The 21,301-nt window shown below is 46.2% G+C and overlaps 1 protein-coding gene across 1 annotated transcript in view; it reads right to left on the reverse strand.

The window, feature by feature from the left end:
• Positions 1-389: 389 nt before the first annotated feature.
• Positions 390-21,301, reverse strand: part of LOC116582776 — a 38,394-nt gene continuing 17,482 nt past the window's right edge. The window contains exon 5 of the mRNA XM_032330503.1: positions 390-884. Within this exon, the coding sequence (XP_032186394.1) occupies positions 590-884 (295 nt within the window). The 3' untranslated portion in view covers positions 390-589. The remainder of the gene's footprint in view (positions 885-21,301) is intronic.

Below are 21,301 nucleotides of genomic sequence, written 5' to 3' on the forward strand. Positions count from 1 at the left end.
TGAAGGACCTTAAATAATCATGCCGTTTGGACTTTAGTGGACGTGGGGAAGACAGGAAGCATTTTGAGGCAGGAGCATAGCAAGAGGATGTTTACCCTTTGGGAAAATGACTCGGAAGATAGTGTGGGGAGTAGTTTGGAGAGGAAACAGACAAAAGCAAGAGTGCAGGTGAAAAGTGACGGAGCCACGTGCAAACAGAGAGGAAGAGATGAGAAAATGTGCGGGGAATATTTAAGTGATGGGACCACAGAAAATGAAAATAAAAGGAATGTGACGGGTCAGGAATGGTAAGGACTTAGACAAATGGGTGATTATCAAGTAAAGAAAAACCAATAAAATAAGAACAGAGAAATAACAGATTTGGTGGAAATAAAAACGATCTCACTTTTGCAGGACTGTGAGCTGTGTGTGCGTCACACGCTGGAGCGACAGTGTGGGCCGCGCTATACACGGAGACCAGGGCCGCCCCAGTGCCTGAAGTCACACGCATGACCCCTGTGGGACTGAGGGAGATTGCCCAATAGGGAAAAGGATTCCCGGCGAATAGTTGGAATGTGCCTCCGTACGGTGAGCGGTCCCCACGTCTTTGTCAACAGTGATGGCTGGAAGGTGTTTTCTTCTTCACGCCTAGCGAGGTGCGCCGGGATGTGGTGACGGAAGGCTGGGCGGCGGGGCAGGAGGCTCGGCTCCCACTCCGGGCTCCCTCAGGAGCTCGCCGCGTGATGCTGAGCCGTCGGTTAGCCATTCCCTTCCCTGGCGTCTTCATCTGTGGAACGCGGGGGCGGCACTGGGTGAGCTTGAGCGTCTGCAACTCTCCAACCGGTTCTGCAGATCTCATGACTTCTGACAGGCTCCAAGGAAGCTGCCGGGGAAACCTGAAATAACTGAAAATAGAGATGAAAAGAAATGTGGCCTCGTAAGAGACACAAGCCTTAGAGTTTCCTCATAAATAATGAAAAGCTGACTTAAAAAATATTTTTGCTACACTTTGGGAGCAGTTATTGTAGACTCTTACGTAATTGTGCGGCCTTTAATTGAAAGAGAATGACACCTGATCACAAGTATTTGGATTTTGATTGACCAAAAGTTTTTTTTTTAATTTATTTTTATTATTTTTGAAAACATTTTATTTTTATTCATTTATTTGAGAGAGAGAGAGAGCAAGTGAGAGAGAGAGCGTGAGAGGGGGGTGAGGTGGAGGCAGAGGGAGAAGCAGCCTCCCGCGGAGCGGAGAGACCAACCCGGGGCTCCATGCCAGGACCCTGGGATCACGACCCGAGCTGAAAGCAGATGCTTAAGCGACAGAGCCACCCAGGCACCCTTGGTCCAAAGTTTTTAGGAAATAACTCTACAAGGTTGTCTCATTTAAAAACCACCAACTTAGAGCTCATTGCAGTAGGGACTATGTCATAGGTCTGACCACGTGTGTCCCTTCTGGTCAGTTACGGCTGCTTGTAAATAACAGGAATAGAAAACATCTGTTGTGATCGTATTGCACTTGAATCGTGTGTCCTTAGGATGGCAGTTCAGATGATGGCAGAGAAAGATCTTACGAACAGATGAACCTAAGATACTGAGCTGGTACCCGCAAAATTTGTGAAGAGTTCTCTCTTTGTGTTCCCCAAAGTGCCAGGTATGGTGGGCCAGAAGCACCGAAGAAACACGGACTGTAGCTCAACCGACAAACCAAACAGCCAGGACAGCCCCGCACGGCTGTGTTGTAGTATCTGGCTGAACAGCTTCTGCAACACCGTTTTGTAGTTTTGATTGCGCTGCAGTCCCGCAGTCCCTTCTACGAAGCCCCGGACTGATCATTACTCTCTGAATGTCCGCAGACGATCTTGTCATGAGGAGCCCTGAGCACACGGGGACTTAGAGCCGTCACGGCTCCGAAAGCCCAGAACATAGAGCTTTGCATTGTGAATAGACACGTGCCCGGGCACCCGGGTGGCTCAGCGGTGAAGCATCTGCCTTCGGCTCAGGTCGTGATCCCAGAATCCTGGGACTGAGCCGCGTGTCCATCTCCCTCCTCTGAGGGGAGCCTGCTTTTCCCTCCCCCACTAGCCCCCCTGCTTCTGTTCTCTCTCTCTGGGTCTCTGTCAAATAAATACATAAATAAATCTTTCAAAAAAAGAAAAGAAAGAAAGAAATCTGTGCCAAAAGAGGAGGATTTGTTTACCTTAATCAGAGTTTGTGAAAATGTTTAAAAAATAAAAGCAGAATGGAAAGGTTAAGAGTTAATGCACAGAAATCAATACACATACAACCAGAGCAGAAGAGAACAGCCACGGGAACAGAAGGGGAAAGCAAGCCCAGGAATAACAAAAAGACAAAGATGAAAGGAAAAAAATCCTAGGAATAAACAAAATAAGGAATGTGTACGACTGATACGAAGAAAACTTTACAATGCTGCTGCACGATGTGTAGGGAGACTTGGGACAAGCGAAAGTCTTCGATTTTGGAAAGAGATCAAGATAGACTATTTGGTGAAACAAACGAGGAGCAGAGCAGCATGTGAAGGATCTTAGTATAAAAAAGAAAAATGAGAATCTACATTTCTATTTTCTTGTGTATGGAGAAACTCTGAAGAGAGACCTAAGAAACCTTCTATGAAGGGAATGGAAATTGCGCAGATAAAGGACGGGAAAGGGAGACAGGATTGTTCATACCCATCAGAGAGCACCTCCACACTCAGTTTTGTAACTAAGAAGCATTCCGTTCCGTGTTTGCACTACAGTTTGTATACTCAGACTCCTGCCGATATGTAGATCATTTCCAGGCATTTGCTATTACAATCAATTCTACTATTAATCATATAAATGATTACCTTTTCAAGAAAAGGTATTAAACCATAAATAAAACTTCCAACCCTAAAAAGTTGCAGAAATAAGAACAGGACAGTTTCAAATGAAAGCTCCGGCGTCTTCAATGTAAATGGTGAAGTTCAGGACGGCAAGTCTTGGAAGGAGGAAATGTTAAGCATCTCTCCTTCCCCACTCCCCGCCCATTCCCACGGCTCCGGAGTACAGAGCGCTCTTGCTACGAATGAGGAAGCATCCCGGTGCCTGCAGAGCAGGTGAGAAGCGCGTCCAATGACTTCGTCCACGCAAGTTTGCACAGGGCTCAAGTTTACACAGCTAATTACTCAGCTGTCGTCACGCTCAGTGTCTCCTCCCACGGAGGCTACTTTGCTCGACGGCTAGGTGTGGCAAGCTATTTATTGAAATATTAACGTCTACGGGCTCTCTCTTTCGTTTTCTCCCTGCATCGGACGCAGAGAGCTCCCTTTCTGTTCCCGTGTCGCGGAGATGGCTTGAAGCTGACTGGAAAGCAGCAGCTTCCTGAAAAAGCCTGTCCGTTCGTTTGTAAAGACCTTAGCTCACACAAGAGATGGGGCTCGATATCCTGAGTGAAGAAAGGAGGAAGGCGAGTGCTTCTGGAAGTGGCAAGAGGAGAAGACGGCAGAGAGCCGGCTACGGGTGCTCAAAGTTGCAGGGACCCAGTCCCGGCTCCCTCCCTGGGCCTTAGAGGGATTGGCTGCCTGGCTTTTAAACTCGAGGTAACCAGGGCCCCAGCCCTGGCTGTTTCTTCGTCCAGTGAGTGGTCCAGGAGCAACTTCTCACTGGACCTCAAGGAATCGTTGACACCATCAGCATGTCAGCCGCCAGCATGGACTGGAGAATAGAGTTGTTTTCTCTGTGGCTCGGTTAGAAATCCTTTAAGCTGTAAATAATGAGAAACTCACCATACAGTGGCTTAACAAAGAGTAGGTATTTCTTTTTCCTCTCACAGGAAGAAGTTCTAGAAGGAAGTGGCTCACGGAACTGGTTCAGTGGCTCAACGATGCTGGGGCCACCAAGTGTGCAGCTCTCCTGGGCCATCCTTCATGACTGCAAGATGGCTGCTGTGACACCATGTCCCTATTAAGTCCGGAGAATAAGAGGAAGAGAGAACTCGAGGGTCTTCACCCATTTTGTCAGGAAAAACAAGTCGTTTCCTACACCCGCAGCAGAAAGAAGTTCTCTTACCTCTCATTAGTCAGGACCATCACTGACCACTTGTCTACGGCTCACATCAAGGAAGGTGGCAGAGCAAAAGGGACCTGGGGACACCTGTGGGTTAGCCAAAGCCGCAGTGACTGCTACACCCAATCTGGGGGCACTGCATGCGCATCCTGAGTCTTTAGGATCAGCGGGTGATGAGATCCCCAAAGAGTGGATCTTCCTCCACCTAGTGAGGTACCGTGGGAGTAGAATGAATTTTAAAGAAACCAACTAAGATGAAATAAACACATTCTGTTTAATCAACAACAAAATAAAAGGTAAAAGGTGATGCTTCTTGCATGTCAGAGTCTGCGGTTGTAAATTCATTACATCTTGCACAAGCATCAGTGATCTTAAAAAAAAACAAAAAGAAAAAGAACTTTGCCCTTGAGGGGTCAGTTTGAAACAAAGGGAAGAAAGGAAGGAAGGAAAAGGGAAATAAACAGCGGCAAGAACAGCTTCCTCGCAAGCGGTTACCAAACCTGTCCATCCTGGGCCTGAGAACTCAACTGTGGACATTGACACACTAGCAATGAACAGAAACCCAGTTTACGAGGCATGTTGGAGTGAAGGTCAACATTATTTCCACATAGTCATAGAACCTCTAAAATTTGCCACACAGGTGGCTGCAGAGGGGCTCTTTCCAAGTCTCACCTAACTGGATAATGCCTGTATTTTAAATATCAGATGTGAGTCTCTCTGTGTTAAATGTATCGGTTCCCCCAAACCTAATCTTGCCCGGCAGGTGGCCCGTATTTCTGAATGTCTGTTCTGTGCTTGCGTTCCTTCAGACTTGACTTCCGCTTTATTTTTAACTGGCATCAGACTAGTTGACTCCGTTGTCTCTTAGCCCTGGATCTGGATCCCTCTTCCTTCCTTCCTTCCTTCTTCCCGGCTCTGCTTGTGTGCTCTCTTCTGCTCTTCCAAAGAATGTGTGTGTCTCCTCACCCGCTGGCTGTCTTCTCTCCCCAGAGGTAGCGCGAGGGCAGCAGTCTCAGGGGTGGCAGCCGAACGTGGGACCAAGCAAACAAGCCGCTGCTTGTTAGAGAGAGAGATCATTAACTTCAGATCATTAAGAGCAATTCGTCAGCTTATCTCTTTCAAACCTGGGATAAGGAAGTCATTTCCCAGTGCTAACCCCTGGCCAGCTACAACTTCTGTGCATCTGACCGGGATCGATGAAACTGATGGGCGGCCCTTGGAACTTCTCCCCGGATTATCTCTATAATGTGAAATTTCATATCATGGAATTATTGTTAATATTAACAAGAAGGGTGTTTGGAGTTCCTAAGGTGAAATACGTCACGTGACTGGAACATCCTGGAATGTTCTGGATGGAACTGGAAATCCCTTTGGGAAGACGGGGTGTGGATACAGGGAACATCACCTTTATCGCAGAGCCAAGATTTCGAAGGCCTATGGGTTTAGTCTCATTGGTATGTAGCTAAGGACAAGGCCCAGCACTTTTTGAACACGGCTTCTCCCACTTGAAAAGGAGGAGTAATTAGTTTTCTTCTGCGTGTGTGATGCATGTCCTTTAAAGAGCAGATCTGGCACAAAGCCAGTGAACCTTCTGGAACCCCTTTCTCACCTGAGCCCCTTCCAAAGTTCCATACTGCCTGTTTTGTAACTTCACATCACTTTTCTTAAAGAAGACCGCCCTAAGTTGCATAAGCTTCAGGCTTCACAAAATCCGGGTCTGTACCTTATCCAATACATGATAGCACTTTCCATTTCCAATTTTTAGTTATATCCAGTATTTTATTGGAAATGAGCAAATACATTAGTGGCATCATTTTAAAAAATAACTCATTCTATTTTCTTCCAGTTTTATGATTAATTTTGTAGTTAAATTTAACCATTTGGAGGCATTTTCATATAACCTCCTTTGATGACAATTCAGCCATAGCTTTAAAAATTATAAATATATTGCACAGTTATCCGTTGCCGTATCTACAAAACTGTTTAGTAGCCAAAGATCAAAAACACCCTAAAAGTTATCAATAAGAAGACTCATGAAATAAATTATGGTACATCTGTATAAACTTTGTGCAGCTATTTATAAATGAGAAAGATCTCTATGTACCGATATGGAAAGGTTTCCCAGATGCATTGTTAATAAGTATAAAATGATGACTCTAACATGCTACCTAGTGCAGTAAAAGGGGGGGTAAGAATTTCATTTACAATGGCTTGTGTTTGCATAAAGTAGTTTTGAAAGGACATATAAGGAACCATTGCCAATGGCGGTGTGAGTTTGGGAATTGGACGGGTGAGAAAGCAGCAGCGGAAGTGAGATCTTCCACAGTTTTATGCATTGTGTGTCCAAAACCATTGAATGTATTACTCACAAAGTCGAATCAGAAAGAAACAAGAAACTGTCCTCGCGTTCTTCTCCTGCCTCGGTCTCTCTGTACCCTGGGACCCCTCCAAGCCTAAGTGTCGTTGTCAAGGACTTCATGAAGCTTCCCTTGGAGGGAGAGCTTCCCCACTTCCTCAGCTCCCCTCGCAACGGCGCTGAAACCAATGTCCGTTAGGAAGAATCACTCCCCAGGCTGCGTGAGTCCTACTTAGAAGCGTCATTTTCCAGGCTGTTCTGTTTGCCTCCTGCCATTCTTGCCCTCACCTCTAACGACCTTCACGTTGTACTTCCCTCAGCCTCTTGAACAGGCTACATTCCCTCCCACAAAGACGCCTTCCCTGACACCCGTGGCTTTGTTGGGCTACCCTGCTTTTCTTTCCCATCCCTGTGCATTCCTTGCCCAAATCCTTAGCTCACTTGTTGTTCCTCATAATACGGGTCTTCCCCGCTCAGGATTCTGGACCAAAGTCTCCAGAGCTGTATCTGCATCTGCATTGTTTACGTCTGTGTTCCAGGCGCTTGATCCAGTTCCTCCCTAGCAAGAGTTAGCTAATAAGTATCGACTGAAGAGGAACTAGTCTCCTCCTCAGCAGAGTGATGTCCTCACGGGTAAGATCTGTCTTTCTCTGTCGCACACATAACACATGACAATAGTGTTAACATAAGAGACGGGGCTTCAAATGAGAGCTGCCATTCCCGGCTCTGGCATCTTCCCTTTTAGCCTCCCTGGGCTTCAGAGATCTCATCTACAACAATATTTTCATTCCTTCTGTTGTTCAGTAAATATTCCCTGAGAGCCAGCCCTCTGCCAGGCACTATTCTAGAACCTGTGGAAACAGAAAAGAGCTCACTCTCTGCAACACGGATTCTAACTGGGACGGGGAGGGGGTGTGCAGGGGTGAGTTAGGTACAGAGGAGCACAATAAACCCTTCATCCAAGTAAACAAAAATGTTCAAGTAATGATAGAGGCAGCAAAGCGCAATGGAGGGTAGTTAATTCAGAGCAGCCCCGTCCATGTTGCTACAAAAGTTGGGTATTCATCCTTTCTGATGGAGACATCATACTCCATAGTGTATATGGACCACATCTTCCTTATCCATTCGTCCATTGAAGGGCATCTTGGTTCTTTCCATAGTTTGGCGACCGTGGCCAGTGCTGCTATCAACACTGGGGTACAGATGGCCCTTCTTTTCACTCCATCTGTATCTTTGGGGTAAATACCCAGGAGTGCAATGGCAGGGTCATAGGGAAGTTCTATTTTTAATTTCTTGAGGAATCTCCACACTGTTCTCCAAAGAGGCTGCACCAACTTGCATTCCCACCAACAGTGGAAGAGGGTTCCCCTTTCTCCACATCCTCTCCAACACATGTTGTTTCCTGTCTTGCTAATTTTGGCCATTCTAACTGGTGTAAGGTGGTATCTCAATGTGGTTTTAATTTGAATCTCCCTGAGGGCTAGTGATGATGAACATTTTTTCATGTGTCTGATAGCCATTTGTGTGTCTTCATTGGAGAAGTGTCTGTTCATATCTTCTGCCCATTTTTGTATATGATTGTCTGTTTCGTGTGTGTTGAGTTTGAGGAGTTCTTTATAGACCCTGGATATCAACTTTTTGTCTGTACTGTCATTTGCAAATATCTTCTCCCATTGCATGGATTGCCTCTTTGTTTTGTTGACTGTTTCCTTTGCTGTGCAGAAGCTTTTGATTTTGATGAGGTCCCAAAAGTTCATTTTCGCTTTTGTTTCCTTTGCCTTTGGAGACATATCTTGAAAGAAGTTGCCGTGGCTGATGTTGAAGAGGTTACTGCCTATGTTCTCCTCTGGGATTCTGATGGATTCCTGTCTCACATTTAGGTCTTTTATCCATTTTGAGTTTATCTTTGTGTACGGTGTAAGAGAATGGTTGAGTTTCATTCTTCTGCATATAGCTGCCCAGTTTTCCCAGCACCATTTATTGAAGAGACTGTCTTTTTTCTACTGTATATTTTTTCCTGTTTTGTCAAAGATTATTTGCCCATAGAGTTGAGGACAACCTCTCTGAGGAGATAATGTCTGAAGTGAGTTTTGGTGTAGATTAAATGAGATAGTGTCTGCCAACACATTAAAATAACAACCAGCATATCATGAACTTTGATAAATGGTAACTATCAGTATGACTGAACATTTGTCAAGAGAATGAACCAAAAGTATGTGAAACTATAAGCAGATTCTCTTTAATACAAAAAATGTTCTAATCATAATATGTTTTCCTATAGTGTGTTATTGAAGTCAGCAAGCTCTCTTCTGGCTGCAGGAATCTCCTTTTCTTACTGAAATAGTTGATGCTCCTCCAAAGCCGTACAATCAGTCCCCTGGGGTGATGTCATTACTCACAGTGTCCAACGCTGTACTCAGAGAGAAATCGCAGGAACACATGTAACATTGGTGTTCACATGTTGATACCGTATTCCTTATGGTCCTTAGAACCTATGAGTTTTTACATGTCTGTGACATCTGAGCTGAAGGAAAACAGAGTTGGGGTACAGAGCTCAGTGAGGGAGACCACGGATGTGTCAGGACAGACCTACTCCTAAAGTATAAAAAGTCTCTGACAATCACATGTTCCTGATGAGGTAGTAAAATCGCTGTTATATATTGGCTGGTATGCAACATGGGGTAGGATTAAGGACCTCCCCTGTGTCAGGTGCTTCTCATTTAATCTCCAAGAAATATATCAGGAAGGTCGCTGTCTTAGGTTGGGTTCCCAGAGCTGAACCTCAGATGGGGACATGTCTTCCAGGTAGAGTCTCTACGTAGGCTGAGGAACCGCGGAAGTTCGGGAGGGTATCCCTACATGTGTCCCCATTGAGGCAGGGGTTGGGTGTGTACACACGCACACACACACACATACACACACACACACACAAATAATAAACAGGACCCATAGAACCTAGATGGAACACGGACCATGTCGTCTGTGGTATTCACATCCCTGACTTACATAAGAGGAAATCTGGGTGTTCGTGCACTCAGAGCGGTCAAACACTTCGCTCCAGGTCAGCCATATAGTAAGTGGCAGATACAGACCCAGACAGGCCTGACACCACAGTTCACGTTCATTTTCCTCGACCAAATGCGCCTCCATCTCCTGACCGGCAGCCACGAACTGAAACGTAGCCTGCGTTTATGGAAATTGATATTCTCACCTAGCTCTCTGAGGCAGAAGACTATCAGGAATTGCCCCAAAACACTGTATCAGGGAATCTTTAGAAAAGCAACTCTCCAACGGATACAGAGTGCGAGCCAGATATGTAATTTACAATTGGCCAGTGGCCACGATAAAAGGATAAAAGAAATAAATGAAATTAAATTTAATGGTACACTTTATTTAGCCCAGTATATTCAAGATGTGATTTTGAAATGTAGTCAATATAGAAATTTAATAAGATCTTTACATTTTTTTCATACAAAATCTTTTTCTGTATTTTACACTCAATGTGGTTGTAAAATATTTATCAAAAAATACTTAATGATGGGGCACCTGTGTGGCTCAGCGGGTTAAAGCTTCTGTTTTCAGCTCAAGTCATAATCCCAGGGTCCTGGGATCGAGCCCCTCATCGGGCTCTCCGCTTGGCGGGGAGCCTGCTTCCCCCCCCCCTCCCCCGTCTCTCTCTCTGCCTGCCTCTCTGCCTAATTGTGACCTCTCCGTGAAATAAATAAATAAAATATTTATCAAAAAATACTTAATGGGACTTAGGTTTCATAAAATTTACAGCTAAAAAAAGGGTAGATTTACATAGCCGAGTTGGACTAAACATCCTTAGACGTTCTCATAATAAAATTGAGTATCATTTTTTAATTTAAATCAATTAAAATTAAATATTAAAAATATCCAGTTCTTCAGTCACAACGACCACATTTCAAATGCTCACTAGTTTCAGGTGGCGACGAGGTACCATCCAGAACAGTACGGAAAATTAGCCTGCGAGGAAGTACAGGATGTGATCCTGTATACCATCAGGGACTGAACCGGTAGGTCTCTCCGCAAACAAATACTGGGTATCTATCATGTGTTGCACATAGTAAATATGACGATGAAACAGAACACCCTTGGCCGGAAACAGTTCATGTACGAGGGCTTCGTGACTGAAGTCACTCGGAAGGAATGAGAATGAGCCGTGTTCATAGTTTGGGACCAGAGCCACTCAGGAAGGAGGTAGACTTGGCTTGTGCTCGATCTTTGCTACGTGCCATGTTTTATTGCCTACGTGTCATACTTTATTTTCATCTCTGGAGACCTGGTCACCTGGTTTCAGTGCATTTTGTAATCTGGTAAAAAGCTCTGTCTCAAACCAAGAGTGCTGGTAAGTGGCCATTTTGACCCCATAACCTCATCAGTACAAGAAGTACTAGAAGACCCAGTGGTACTAGACGCAGTGGAACTAGAAGCACGGTCGGGTGCTAAGACGTGGGAACACTAGAAAGAAGCTGGCGTGTTTTTAAACGTACGTGCAAGTTTATGCTGAAAAGAAATGAGCACATTTTCAAAAAGACATGTGCAAAAATGTTCATGGCAACACTATGCTTAATTGCCAAAAAACTTAATTTAAACACACATCAGCAGTAGAATGATTTGTTTTAAAGATTTTATCTATTTGAGAGAGAGAGAATGCGCACGGGACAGGGAAGGACAGGGGCAGAGCGATCGGGAGAAGCGGATGCCGCTGCGAGCAGGGAGCCTGACGACCCGGGCCTCCCTCCCAGGACGCCGGGATCATGACCTGAGCTGAAGGCAGACGCTTCAGCTGAGCCACCCAGGCGCCCCAATGGTAGAATGATTTAATAAATAGTGGAATTCTCTGGACTATTCATGCAGTAAAATACCACACAGCAAGGAGAATGAAAAACCTAAGATTATATCCAGCATTATGAATGAATCTTATAAACACACTGAGGAAAAGAAATTTCAAGCCAGGTAAAAAAAGAAAAAAGTGTAGGATTCCCTTCATATCAAATTCAAAAATAGGCAAAACTAGTTTATAATTTTAACAGTTATAGGAGGGGGGACAGGGAGTTGTGATAAAAAGTCGCTTGAGGGGGCACTTGGGGGGCTCAGTTGGTTGGGCAACTGCCTTCGGCTCTGGTCATGATTCTGGAGTCGCAGGATCGAGTCCTGCCTCGGGCTCCCTGCTCCGTGGGGAGTCTGTTTCTCCCTCGGACCTCTCCCCTCTCATGGTCTCTCTCTCTCTCTCAAATAAATAAATAAAATCTTTTAAGAGAGAGAGTTAAAAAAAAAAAAAAAGAAGTGGCATGGGTGGGAATCCTGGAATGCTGGCAAAAATTCTATTTCTTAATTATAAGTTGTTATACCGCTGTGTATGATGAAAATAGTTATGACTGCTGCAATTTCTGTCTGTCTGTTATGTATGTGTATATATATATGTCAATTAATATATATTTACTTATTTTTCTTCTGAAGACCAACAGAGTTCTGATGCTCGTTCTGGAACTCTAGAGACAAACTGGACATGTGTAAGAAAATCAAAATTATTCTAGCTGGTGATTCTACTTTCTTAAAATCACAAAGAACTCTTTTGGAAGCAAAGGAAAACCACACTGGCCATAGATACTGGGTGTTGATGAGGTTAGCAGGTGACAAAAAAGACAACTTAGTTCTCTTTGAGGTTTCTGGGCCTGGCACACCCTTCCTTCACCTCTGTCTAATGAAATCCTAACTTCCTTTAAGTTCCATTGAGTAACAATTCCTCCAGAAAGGCTTCCTGGATTTCCCTAAACAAAAGTTGTCTCTCCTTCTAAATTTGTAGGACACTTGTCAGTTATTCATCACATATTACCATGCTTTATAGCACTTAAAAACTTGGGCAAGGAGTCCCCAGGGTTAAAGACATGTTTCTACCACTCATGTATGACCTGAAGAAATTGCTTCGTCACTCTGCATTCATTCCCTCAGTTGTAAAATGCAGATGAGAACAATAGGACCTCCCCCATCAGGTGCTGTGAAAGATAAAGTAAAACAATGGGTGCTAACTGTTATTGCTATTGTTGCTATTACTGTTATCTCTTCTAGCAGATAATGGGTTCCTGGAAAACATGGAACGTGACTTAGGGGCTCCACTACACACACCCCATGTTGGCTTGCTTTAGAGCAGTCAGTTCCTTTCTGTTTTCCGACGAGCCTAATCTCCCCAAGGACAGGGAAAACAACCTCAGGTGACCCTTCACACTGTACAGTGGTGGGATTCAGGCTATGTAGGTGCTTAGTAACGGTTCAAATCTACTTGCCCTTCCTCATTTGGCCACACCGCAGTCAAAAGAGAACGTCCACAAACTCACACCACAAAGTTTCTTACCTCGGAGGGGACCAACCAAGCATTCCTGTTTGCCGTGGGCTACGTGCGTTTGGGCACTGAAAGCCTCATGATCTCCGAAAACCCTCAGTCCCAGACACACCAGGGTGGTTGACCCCTGCCCGCGTCTGTGCCCGACCGCTCGCCTCGCCCGCTGCCTTTACGGGTGGGCGACGGTTCTTCCTTCTGCCTAAAGCCAAGCCCTCGTCCGGTCCGCGTTTCTTCTGCTGCTCAGGGCCTGGGGGCTCTTGAAATGCCCTCTCTCCTTCTGCATCGTCCTCTCTGAACCATTCCCATCAGCATACAAACATGCTGTCATTTCTCCTACTTTAAAAAAGCCTTAAAACATCAAAACAAAAAACAACAATAGCAATAACAACAAGAAGCCTGGAGCCTCCATCTCCTCAAGCCCCCACCCCTCCCCCCCACTTCTTGGCTCCCTTCAAAACCAAACTCCTTAAAAGAGCCGTTCATGCCCAGTCTCCAATTCCAATGCCCCCACTTCCCATTCTTGTTCAACCACTTTAAGCAGGCTTTTGTTCCCAGCTCTCCTTAGATGTAGGTCTTGTGCTCAGTTTGCCAATGATCTACAACTTTCCCAGATGGCTGCATTATGAGAAATGAAATTCTATTGTTCTGAGCCATTGTATTGTCTTGTTTTTTTTTTTAAGATTTTATTTATTTATTTGACAGACAGAGACCACAAGTAGGCAGAGAGGCAGGCAGAGAGTGAGAGAGGGAAGCAGGCTCCCTGCTGAGCAGAGAACCCGATGCGGGACTCGATCCCAGGACCCTGAGATCATGACCTGAGCGGAAGGCAGAGGCTGAACCCAATGAGCGCCCCCAGATACCCCTACACATTAATTTCTATCCCTGAACAATCTCCCCCTATCAGAAAGCTGTTCTCCATTCTTCTTGCTCGACCGCACACCATGAAATCATCCCGACACCATTCCTTCTCTCCGATCCCACATCCAGTCCACCAACAACGGCCATCTCTTGGCAGCATCTCTTGCCAGATATTGCAAAAGCGTCCTCACTGCTTCCACGCTGGCCTGCCCGGTCTATCCTCAACCCCGGAGCCAGAATAATCCTCTAACATCACAGGTCGGTGTAAGTCACTCTTCTGCTCAATCCTTCTCCCCGTGGTTTCTTGTCTCACTTGGAATAAAATCCAGAGCACTGACCTTGAGCTACAAAGCCGAACAGTCCCGGCCCATTGCCGGTCTGACCTCATCTCCCGCGGTTCTTCCTTGTCGTGCCTCACGGGCCTCCTGGCCCTCCGCAAACACACTTACCCACTTAAGCCTCTGGCCGTGAACGTGCTGATCCTCCCGCCCAGAAGGCTCTGCCCTAGACCACGACATAATTGCTTCCACACTTCCTCAGTCTCTCCTCGAATTTTAAATTCTTTCCCTTGGCTTTTAAATCAGTCATGTATTGATAGAAGAGATACTTTCCATGCAACAGACACTGTGGCAACATGAAGATGAATATGACACCGACTCCGCCCCCCCAAAACTCCCAAATTGGACTGGCCTTTTCAGAAGGCTTCCCGGGGGACGTGACCCTAAGATGAATCTGGAAGAAAACACAGGAGTGAGAGGGGGAAGGCGGGATACAGCGGACGCCTTCGAGAGAGAGAGTGTAGTGCTCGTGTGTGGGTATGGGGCCGTGCGCCCTATTCAGAGGCTACAAGAGCAGCCTTTTCCAGCGCGGAGTCGGTCCCGTGCTGTAGGGAGGCTCTGTAGAGGCGGGTTAGCTGCCGGAGGGCGGGGAAGACAGGGAAGAGCCGTTCTTGGCCTTGGTGGTGCGGGAGAGAAGACCAAGAGCAGTGCCGGGACACGGAGATGGCAGGGCCCTGCCGGTGACAAGAGAGGACATCAGGCAAACAGAAGGAGCAGCCCGTCGGATAGAAGGAGACATGGCCCAACCTCGCGGGCAGAATCCGGGAACGGGATTCCTGCAGCCAGCCAGGTTCGGAGACGCTGCCAGGTTGGGGCTCGCGCGCTGGTAGCCGCGCACGAGCCAGGTTCCCCGGTCCTCGGGTCTTCCTCCGCCTCCCTCCTTGAATCTCGGCTGGACCCGTCACTTGCGTTAACCAAATCGGACTCAACCTGGGGAGACTTGGCCCTCCCAGGGGACTTCGGACAATGTCTGGAGACAGTTTTGTCAAGAGTTAGGGGAAGGGGAGTGCAACCGGCATCTAGCGGGTAGAGGCCAGAAAAGGGTCAGACACCAACGTACAGTCCAGTAGAGTCCCCCACTACAGGGAATTACCCAGCCCCAGATGTCCATAGTGCCAAGGTTGAGAAACCCAATAGAACGCAACCTAAGCCTTGAGACCTTATGCCTTAAGAATCTAGAAGCTTCCACCTTTGCACCCTCGGAAACAGGTCAGCCAAAACTTCTTACGTGGCAGCTCCGCAACTCCGTGGAGAGACCCCACGAGAAGCAGCAGTCCTCCGGCTACACAGAAGAGAACCGTGAACCCGGCTAACGGGAAGAAGCAAGGTCCCAGATACATGATCCCAGGGAAACTCTTCCTGCCAGCTCTGCCACTGAGCCATCTTTGCCGAGGTGTCCGATGCATGAGCCGTGCTGCTATCATGGATATTCGAACACCAAGAGACATCACAGGAAGCAGGCGCCAGTCGTCCCTCCTGAGCCCAGTCCGAATTAAAGATTCATGAGCAAATACATAAAAAGTCGATCTAAGTCTCTGAGTTTGGGGATAGTTTGTAAGAGCAGTGGATAGTTGGACAACAGCCAACATAAGACACTGTTCTAATCCCATTCTAACTACGACCCTATGGAATGCAACGTGTTCTTGTCCATGTCACTTTAGCTATGAGGAGGTCTGTGCACACAAGCACAAAGGAGCTTGGTGACCCTAAGGTTAACACCATGAGGAAGTGAGAGAGCTGGGCTTTGAACTCGGGCAGCCCAACTCCAGAGGCTGTGTCTTAACCATCACAGCATACAGCCTGTCTCTGGGCATTCATTCATTCATTCATTCAGTGTATACTTATGGAGGATCTGCCATGTGCCAGAAACTATTCTATGTGCATGGAACACAACAGAGACCAACACAGACAAAAATCCTGGTCTCATGGAACTTACTTCTAGCGAAGTCTGAGAAGCCACAGAAGCATGCTATCAGGTCACGAGACATGGATTGTTTTTTTTTGTTTTTTTTTTGTTTTTGGCATCTATTCCCCCATCTCCACTGGGGAATTAGCCTTCCTTCTGGATTATTAAGGCTGTTACTGAAGGTGGGTAACCCTCCCCTGACCAAGCCAGGCCAATGTTCCTGTCCAGGGATTTGAGTCTTCAGAAAAATAGCAGAAATATTGAAAATAGGTGGAATTTATTCACTCCAGGCATGGGTCCCAGAAAAAAAACAAAACAAAGCAAAAACAAAAAAACCCCTAAGAGCTCCTTCTACTCAGACCCTAAAATCTGCCCTGCCTCCTACCAATTTCTGAGCCTTGTTCTCTAGTCCTCTTGTTATTCTGGGAGTCATCTGAGACCTTCTTGATAAATGCCTATACTGACTTGGGCAGAGACTTGTTCTACTGCTTGTGGTTAAAAGGCTCTAACGGCAAGTCTGGAGTTCAGGAGAAGGTGTCTGGGCCCAGGGAGAGGGACTGGTGCGAATCAAGCAAATAGTAATGGTGTCTCCCAGTCGCCTCCATTATCCGTCTCTGGTTTCTGACATGGACAGCTGATGTTTCCTCGGTCTTATCTGGAATGTTCAGCAAAAACAGATTCAAGCCTCCTTCTTCAAACCAGATTGTTGTTCTTCTAAGACATTTCTGCAGAGAAATTTGGGAGCCACTGTTGAAAATAATCTTTAAAGCAGAGACCGAGACATGGGACACGTGAATAGATCCCAGACCTTTTAGAAACCCAAGAGTCAGGATGGTACGTGAGCTCAGAAGCACATGCCGAGTGGAGAGGGATTCTGGCCCCGTCCCAGACTCCCTGGGGTGGGGACCACGAGTGCTCATTTTTGGATAGATGATGCGGGCAGTGACTCAGACGCTCACCGAAGGTGGATGACTTTCTGTTCACCGCTGGGCGAGGAGCCCCTTTGAAAAGTGTTTATCGAACTTCACCATGAGACTGGTATCTCGGTAAGAGGCAGCTACTGATTCAGGAGGTTGGGGGTGGAGCCTGGGACTCTGCATTCCTAACAGGTGAGTAAAGGGTGCCCTTGGAGCTCGGATCACGTTTTGGGTAGCAAAGCCCTGGAACCCTCTGGCCGCCACACAGAATCCGGGTGGGGCTAACTGAGCTGGACGCTGGGAGGCAGAAGGCTCAGGCCCCGGAGGGAAGCTGGGATGCAGAGAGAGCCGGACAGCTCGCTCCTTGGCAGGCCGACAGAATGAAATCCCAGAGCCTGCAAAACTGACCATCAGATTCTTAGCCCCACAGCGCTACCATCCTTCTGGCTGAACCTGAGCAGCCCCGAAAGGAGCCATGAGACTTAATCCCTTAATTAAATCCTCAAAGAGCTCCTTTTCCTGACCCTTTCCCTCTGAGTCCTGGCTCAGTATTACAAGATGAAACAAAAACAAAGACGTGATTCCAAAGTTCAATCTGATGTAATTGGGTGCTTTGTTCTTAATGAGAGTGCGAAGTAGTATTATAATGTTTTGTGTAGGCCATCGAGTCTGTGTAGATAGTAGTGTCGTGTTTACTGTTCTAATAAAAACTGCTTCTGCTTATGAGAATAAAAGTGTTGAAAAACTGACATAGGCAGCTTTCAAATGACCGAGGAGACAGAATCGAATTATTCTGAAGAACTTGTGAATATTTACTTACAAGCCTGGCCCTTCCCTTCCTAGTCATTCCCATATTGACTAGCAGTCATGGTCCGGGTGTGATGTTAAGCACTGGCATTCGTTATGGGGGTTACGTGGTACCAAGGGTCTGGCCAAGAAAGCCAAGAAACTCTGAAATTCAGCCTCTGTTTATTGTTTAATGAAGCTCCCGGGATCCACTCTGCTGTTGGATGTATTTATTAAGTGGAAGACTAGATGCGGATCCCTATCTACTCCCTGTCCTCTGGAGGAAACCCAAAAGCGAAGGTAGAGTTCCAGATAGTAGGGAATAAACAACAGGTGGTCTGGGCGTTGTTCAAAGTGTGAGTCACACTAAAATGGGTGTGGGATTTTTTTGAAGAGTCATTTCCACTCCAGATTTCAAAATTTGCTACTCATATCAAGTGGGTTTTATTTTGTTTTAAGATTTTATTTATTTATTTGACAGAGAGAGAGATGACAAGCAGGCAGAGAGAGAGAGAGAGGGAAACAGGTTCCCCACCGAGCAGGGAGTCCATTGCAGGGTTCGATCCCAGGACCCTGAGATCATGACCTGAGCCGAAGGCAGAGGCTTAACCCACTGAGCCACCCAGGTGCCCCTCAAGCGGGTTTTTAATAACTATCCATGTGGCTGTATATGAAGGCAAAACTCTAATAAACTGACATTTTTATAAGACAAACAGCCCATCTGTGGGGCTGAGCAGAAGGAGCAGGGAAACGTACAGCTCTTAAAGTTTCTATCTCCTACATCCAACGGTTCATCAGAGCAGACGTTTCAAAACCTCTGTTTATACTGGAATTATTTCTCGAATAGCAATTTCCAAGGCGTCTGAATGATATTAAAATCACTTGAAAGTATGCGTGAAGCACCCACATGCAAATTCTTTGTGACAGAACTGTGGCTGTTGAAGGAAACTCCTGGAAATGATTAGGGAGGGAACATGAGGCGGTCAGGAAGGAGACGTCCAGGGGGAGCCCAAGCAGAGGAAGGCAGGACAGTCAAGGAAAGGGCGGAAGCAAAGGGGGTGCTGACGTAAGGTCTAGGGAAGAAGGCTGAAGTAGAGTGAGGAGGACGGAAACCATCACCAGGACCTTGCAAGTGGGGCGCCGGGGTGGCTCAGTGGGTGAAGCCTCTGCCTTTGGCTCAGGGCATGATCGCAGGGTCCTGGGATTGAGCCCCACCTCAGGGTCCCTGTTTAATGGGGGGCCTGCTTCTCCCTCTGCCTGCTGCTCCTGCTCTCTCTCTTATTCTCTCTCTCTCTCTCAAGTAAAATAAATACAATCTAAAAAAAAAAAAAAAAGACCTTGAAAAACTTGAGAAAAAAGTAAAGGCATTGAAAGGACTATCACTTTCTTGGAAAGGCCTTATCCTAGCAACGTACCTAAAATAAATACTCGGCTCTCCACAGACTGTTCTCCGTATGTTACCTGGCCTTACTCACTGCTGCAGCCCTACAGCCAGGGCCGTCCCTGACAGCAGCTCAGTGCTTGACCAAGTCTGAGTTGAATAAATTAGTGAATGAAACCAAGAAAGGGATTTGAGAAGTGGAAAAGGCAGAATGCTAGTGTAAGTGTTTAGGACAGAGACACAATGAATAACGGGGCGGGGGGGGGGGGGCAAATAAAAGTGAAACCTTTCGCCACATCTTAAAATTGAAGGTAAAAAGATACATGAGTCCTGAACCCACCCAAACTCGAGCCAAACTGCTTGGAATCATTCAAAAATGTTTGTGAGCTTTAGAAAAGATGCATCAGATCATCTTCAAAGAAAAAAACTGGGCCCTTGGTTCTGGGAAAAAGGGCCTGAAAATTCCAGAAACCCTCCAGCCCCTCCCACCGGGACAAAGGCCTCAGCCAAGTTGCATTGCCCTAAGGGGCTCATGGGACCCCCATGGAAAGTCACACCAGAGAGAACATCAAATGTCACTTGGGATCTGTTCAAGAAAAGAGGAAAACAGAGTGAGTAAGGGGAAAAAGCTTTATAAAACTAGTAAGTGGTCAGAAAAAGAATTGGACTAACCACCCTTCCCACCACCCCCCAGTCCCCGCAGACAGTGTCTCATTGTTGGGATTATGTTTGTTTGAGAAAAGACAAAGCCTCGGCTGTGAATCTGTGGTTGTGCACGCCTAGTACTTATTTTACCAAATGTCTTGGTGCTGGCGGGAGTGACGCTCAAGGGGCTGGTCTAGACAAAGGACAAAGGAGGGACTGAGGACCCCACCGAGATGAAGATGCACCAAGGCACCTTCTCCGCCAGAGACCGGCGCGAGTCGGCCCTTGCCTGGGTCCCGACTGCTCCCCACTAATCGTCCTCTGACCGGCATACTCCGAGCAGGATGTTTCTGTCCTGAACACGGAATCAGACACGATCTGGCGACGTTGGTCACCTCTGAAGAGTGAAGGAAACGTGAGGGCACTAAACTCTTATTTTATGAAGACTGAACAGAGGGGCGGAGTGTGTTTTGCTTGCTTGCTTTTATTGTTTCTGTTTGCTATTTTTGAAACTGTAACATTAGTAAATAAAGGAGTAATAGATTATGGTTATTTTTTACTTTTTTCTACGGGACATTCCATATGTGTGTGTGTGTGTAAAATCAGGTTGTAGGAGACAATCATGTTTTTTTTTTTAAGTGTTGACAGCCATTAAATTACAAAGTTTTGAAAATATCATATTAGCCAGGTGTGTTTTAGGGTACCGTGTCAATTTTAGCACAGGTGTGCCACAGTAGTAACAAATTCTTATCGCTTAATGTGTCCCATGCACTGTCCGGAGCTCTTTGTTCTGTGTTTATTTATTTAATTCTTACAACAACTGGGCGAGCAAAGTACTATTTAATCTCTGTTTTCCGATGAGGAACCGGCCCCAGCTGGGGAGGAATGGAAGATGTAAAGATTAACAAAATCCTGCGGCCGCGTCATCGGCAGCTCCGGCAGTCCGTAGTAGAGAGGTGATGTAAACTGACCTGCGTTCTTTTCTGAACTTTTTTTTTAAGTTTTTTTTTTGTTTGTTTTAATTTGTCAGAGAGAGAGAGAGAGAGCACAAGCAGGGGGAGCAGCAGAGGCAGAGGGAGAAGCAGACCCCCCTCCGCCCCCACTGAGCAAGGAGACCTCAGTGGGACTGGATCCCAGGGCCCCAAGATCATGACCTGAGCCAAAGACAGATGCTTAATCGACTGAGCCACGCAGGTGTCCCTCTTTTCTTAACTTTTAAACTGACATTTAACACGTGTATAAGGCAGTAAGGGCACCAACGTGAAGTTTACAGCTTGATGAAATTTTACATGCATATCCTCCAGGACATCTTCACCTGATGGAAATATAAAATATTTCCAGCACCCCAAAACCGGTTTCTTTTGATCCTTCGTAGTCAATACCTCCCCTAAAGGTAGACTTTATTCTGATTTTCATCATCATACATTAGTTTTATCTGTTCTTGAACCTCACATTCATGAAATCATACAGTTCGTACTCATTTCTGGCTCCTCTCACTCAACGCGGAAAGTCATCTGTGCAGTTGTGTGAATTTATAATTCATTCTTTTTTGTTGCCGTATAGTATTCTATCCTACGATCATTCCACAGTGGTTTACCCATTCCCCTGTTGGCAAACTTTTTTCCAGTTTGAGGTTTTTATGAATGAAGTGACTCTGAATATTCTTTCTCGTGTCTTTGAAAGGACAAATGCCCTCACTTCTCTCGGGTGTATCCTTAAGAGTGG

The sequence above is a fragment of the Mustela erminea genome, chromosome 2 (assembly GCF_009829155.1).
Source record: "Mustela erminea isolate mMusErm1 chromosome 2, mMusErm1.Pri, whole genome shotgun sequence".
Taxonomy (NCBI): Eukaryota; Metazoa; Chordata; class Mammalia; order Carnivora; family Mustelidae; genus Mustela; species Mustela erminea.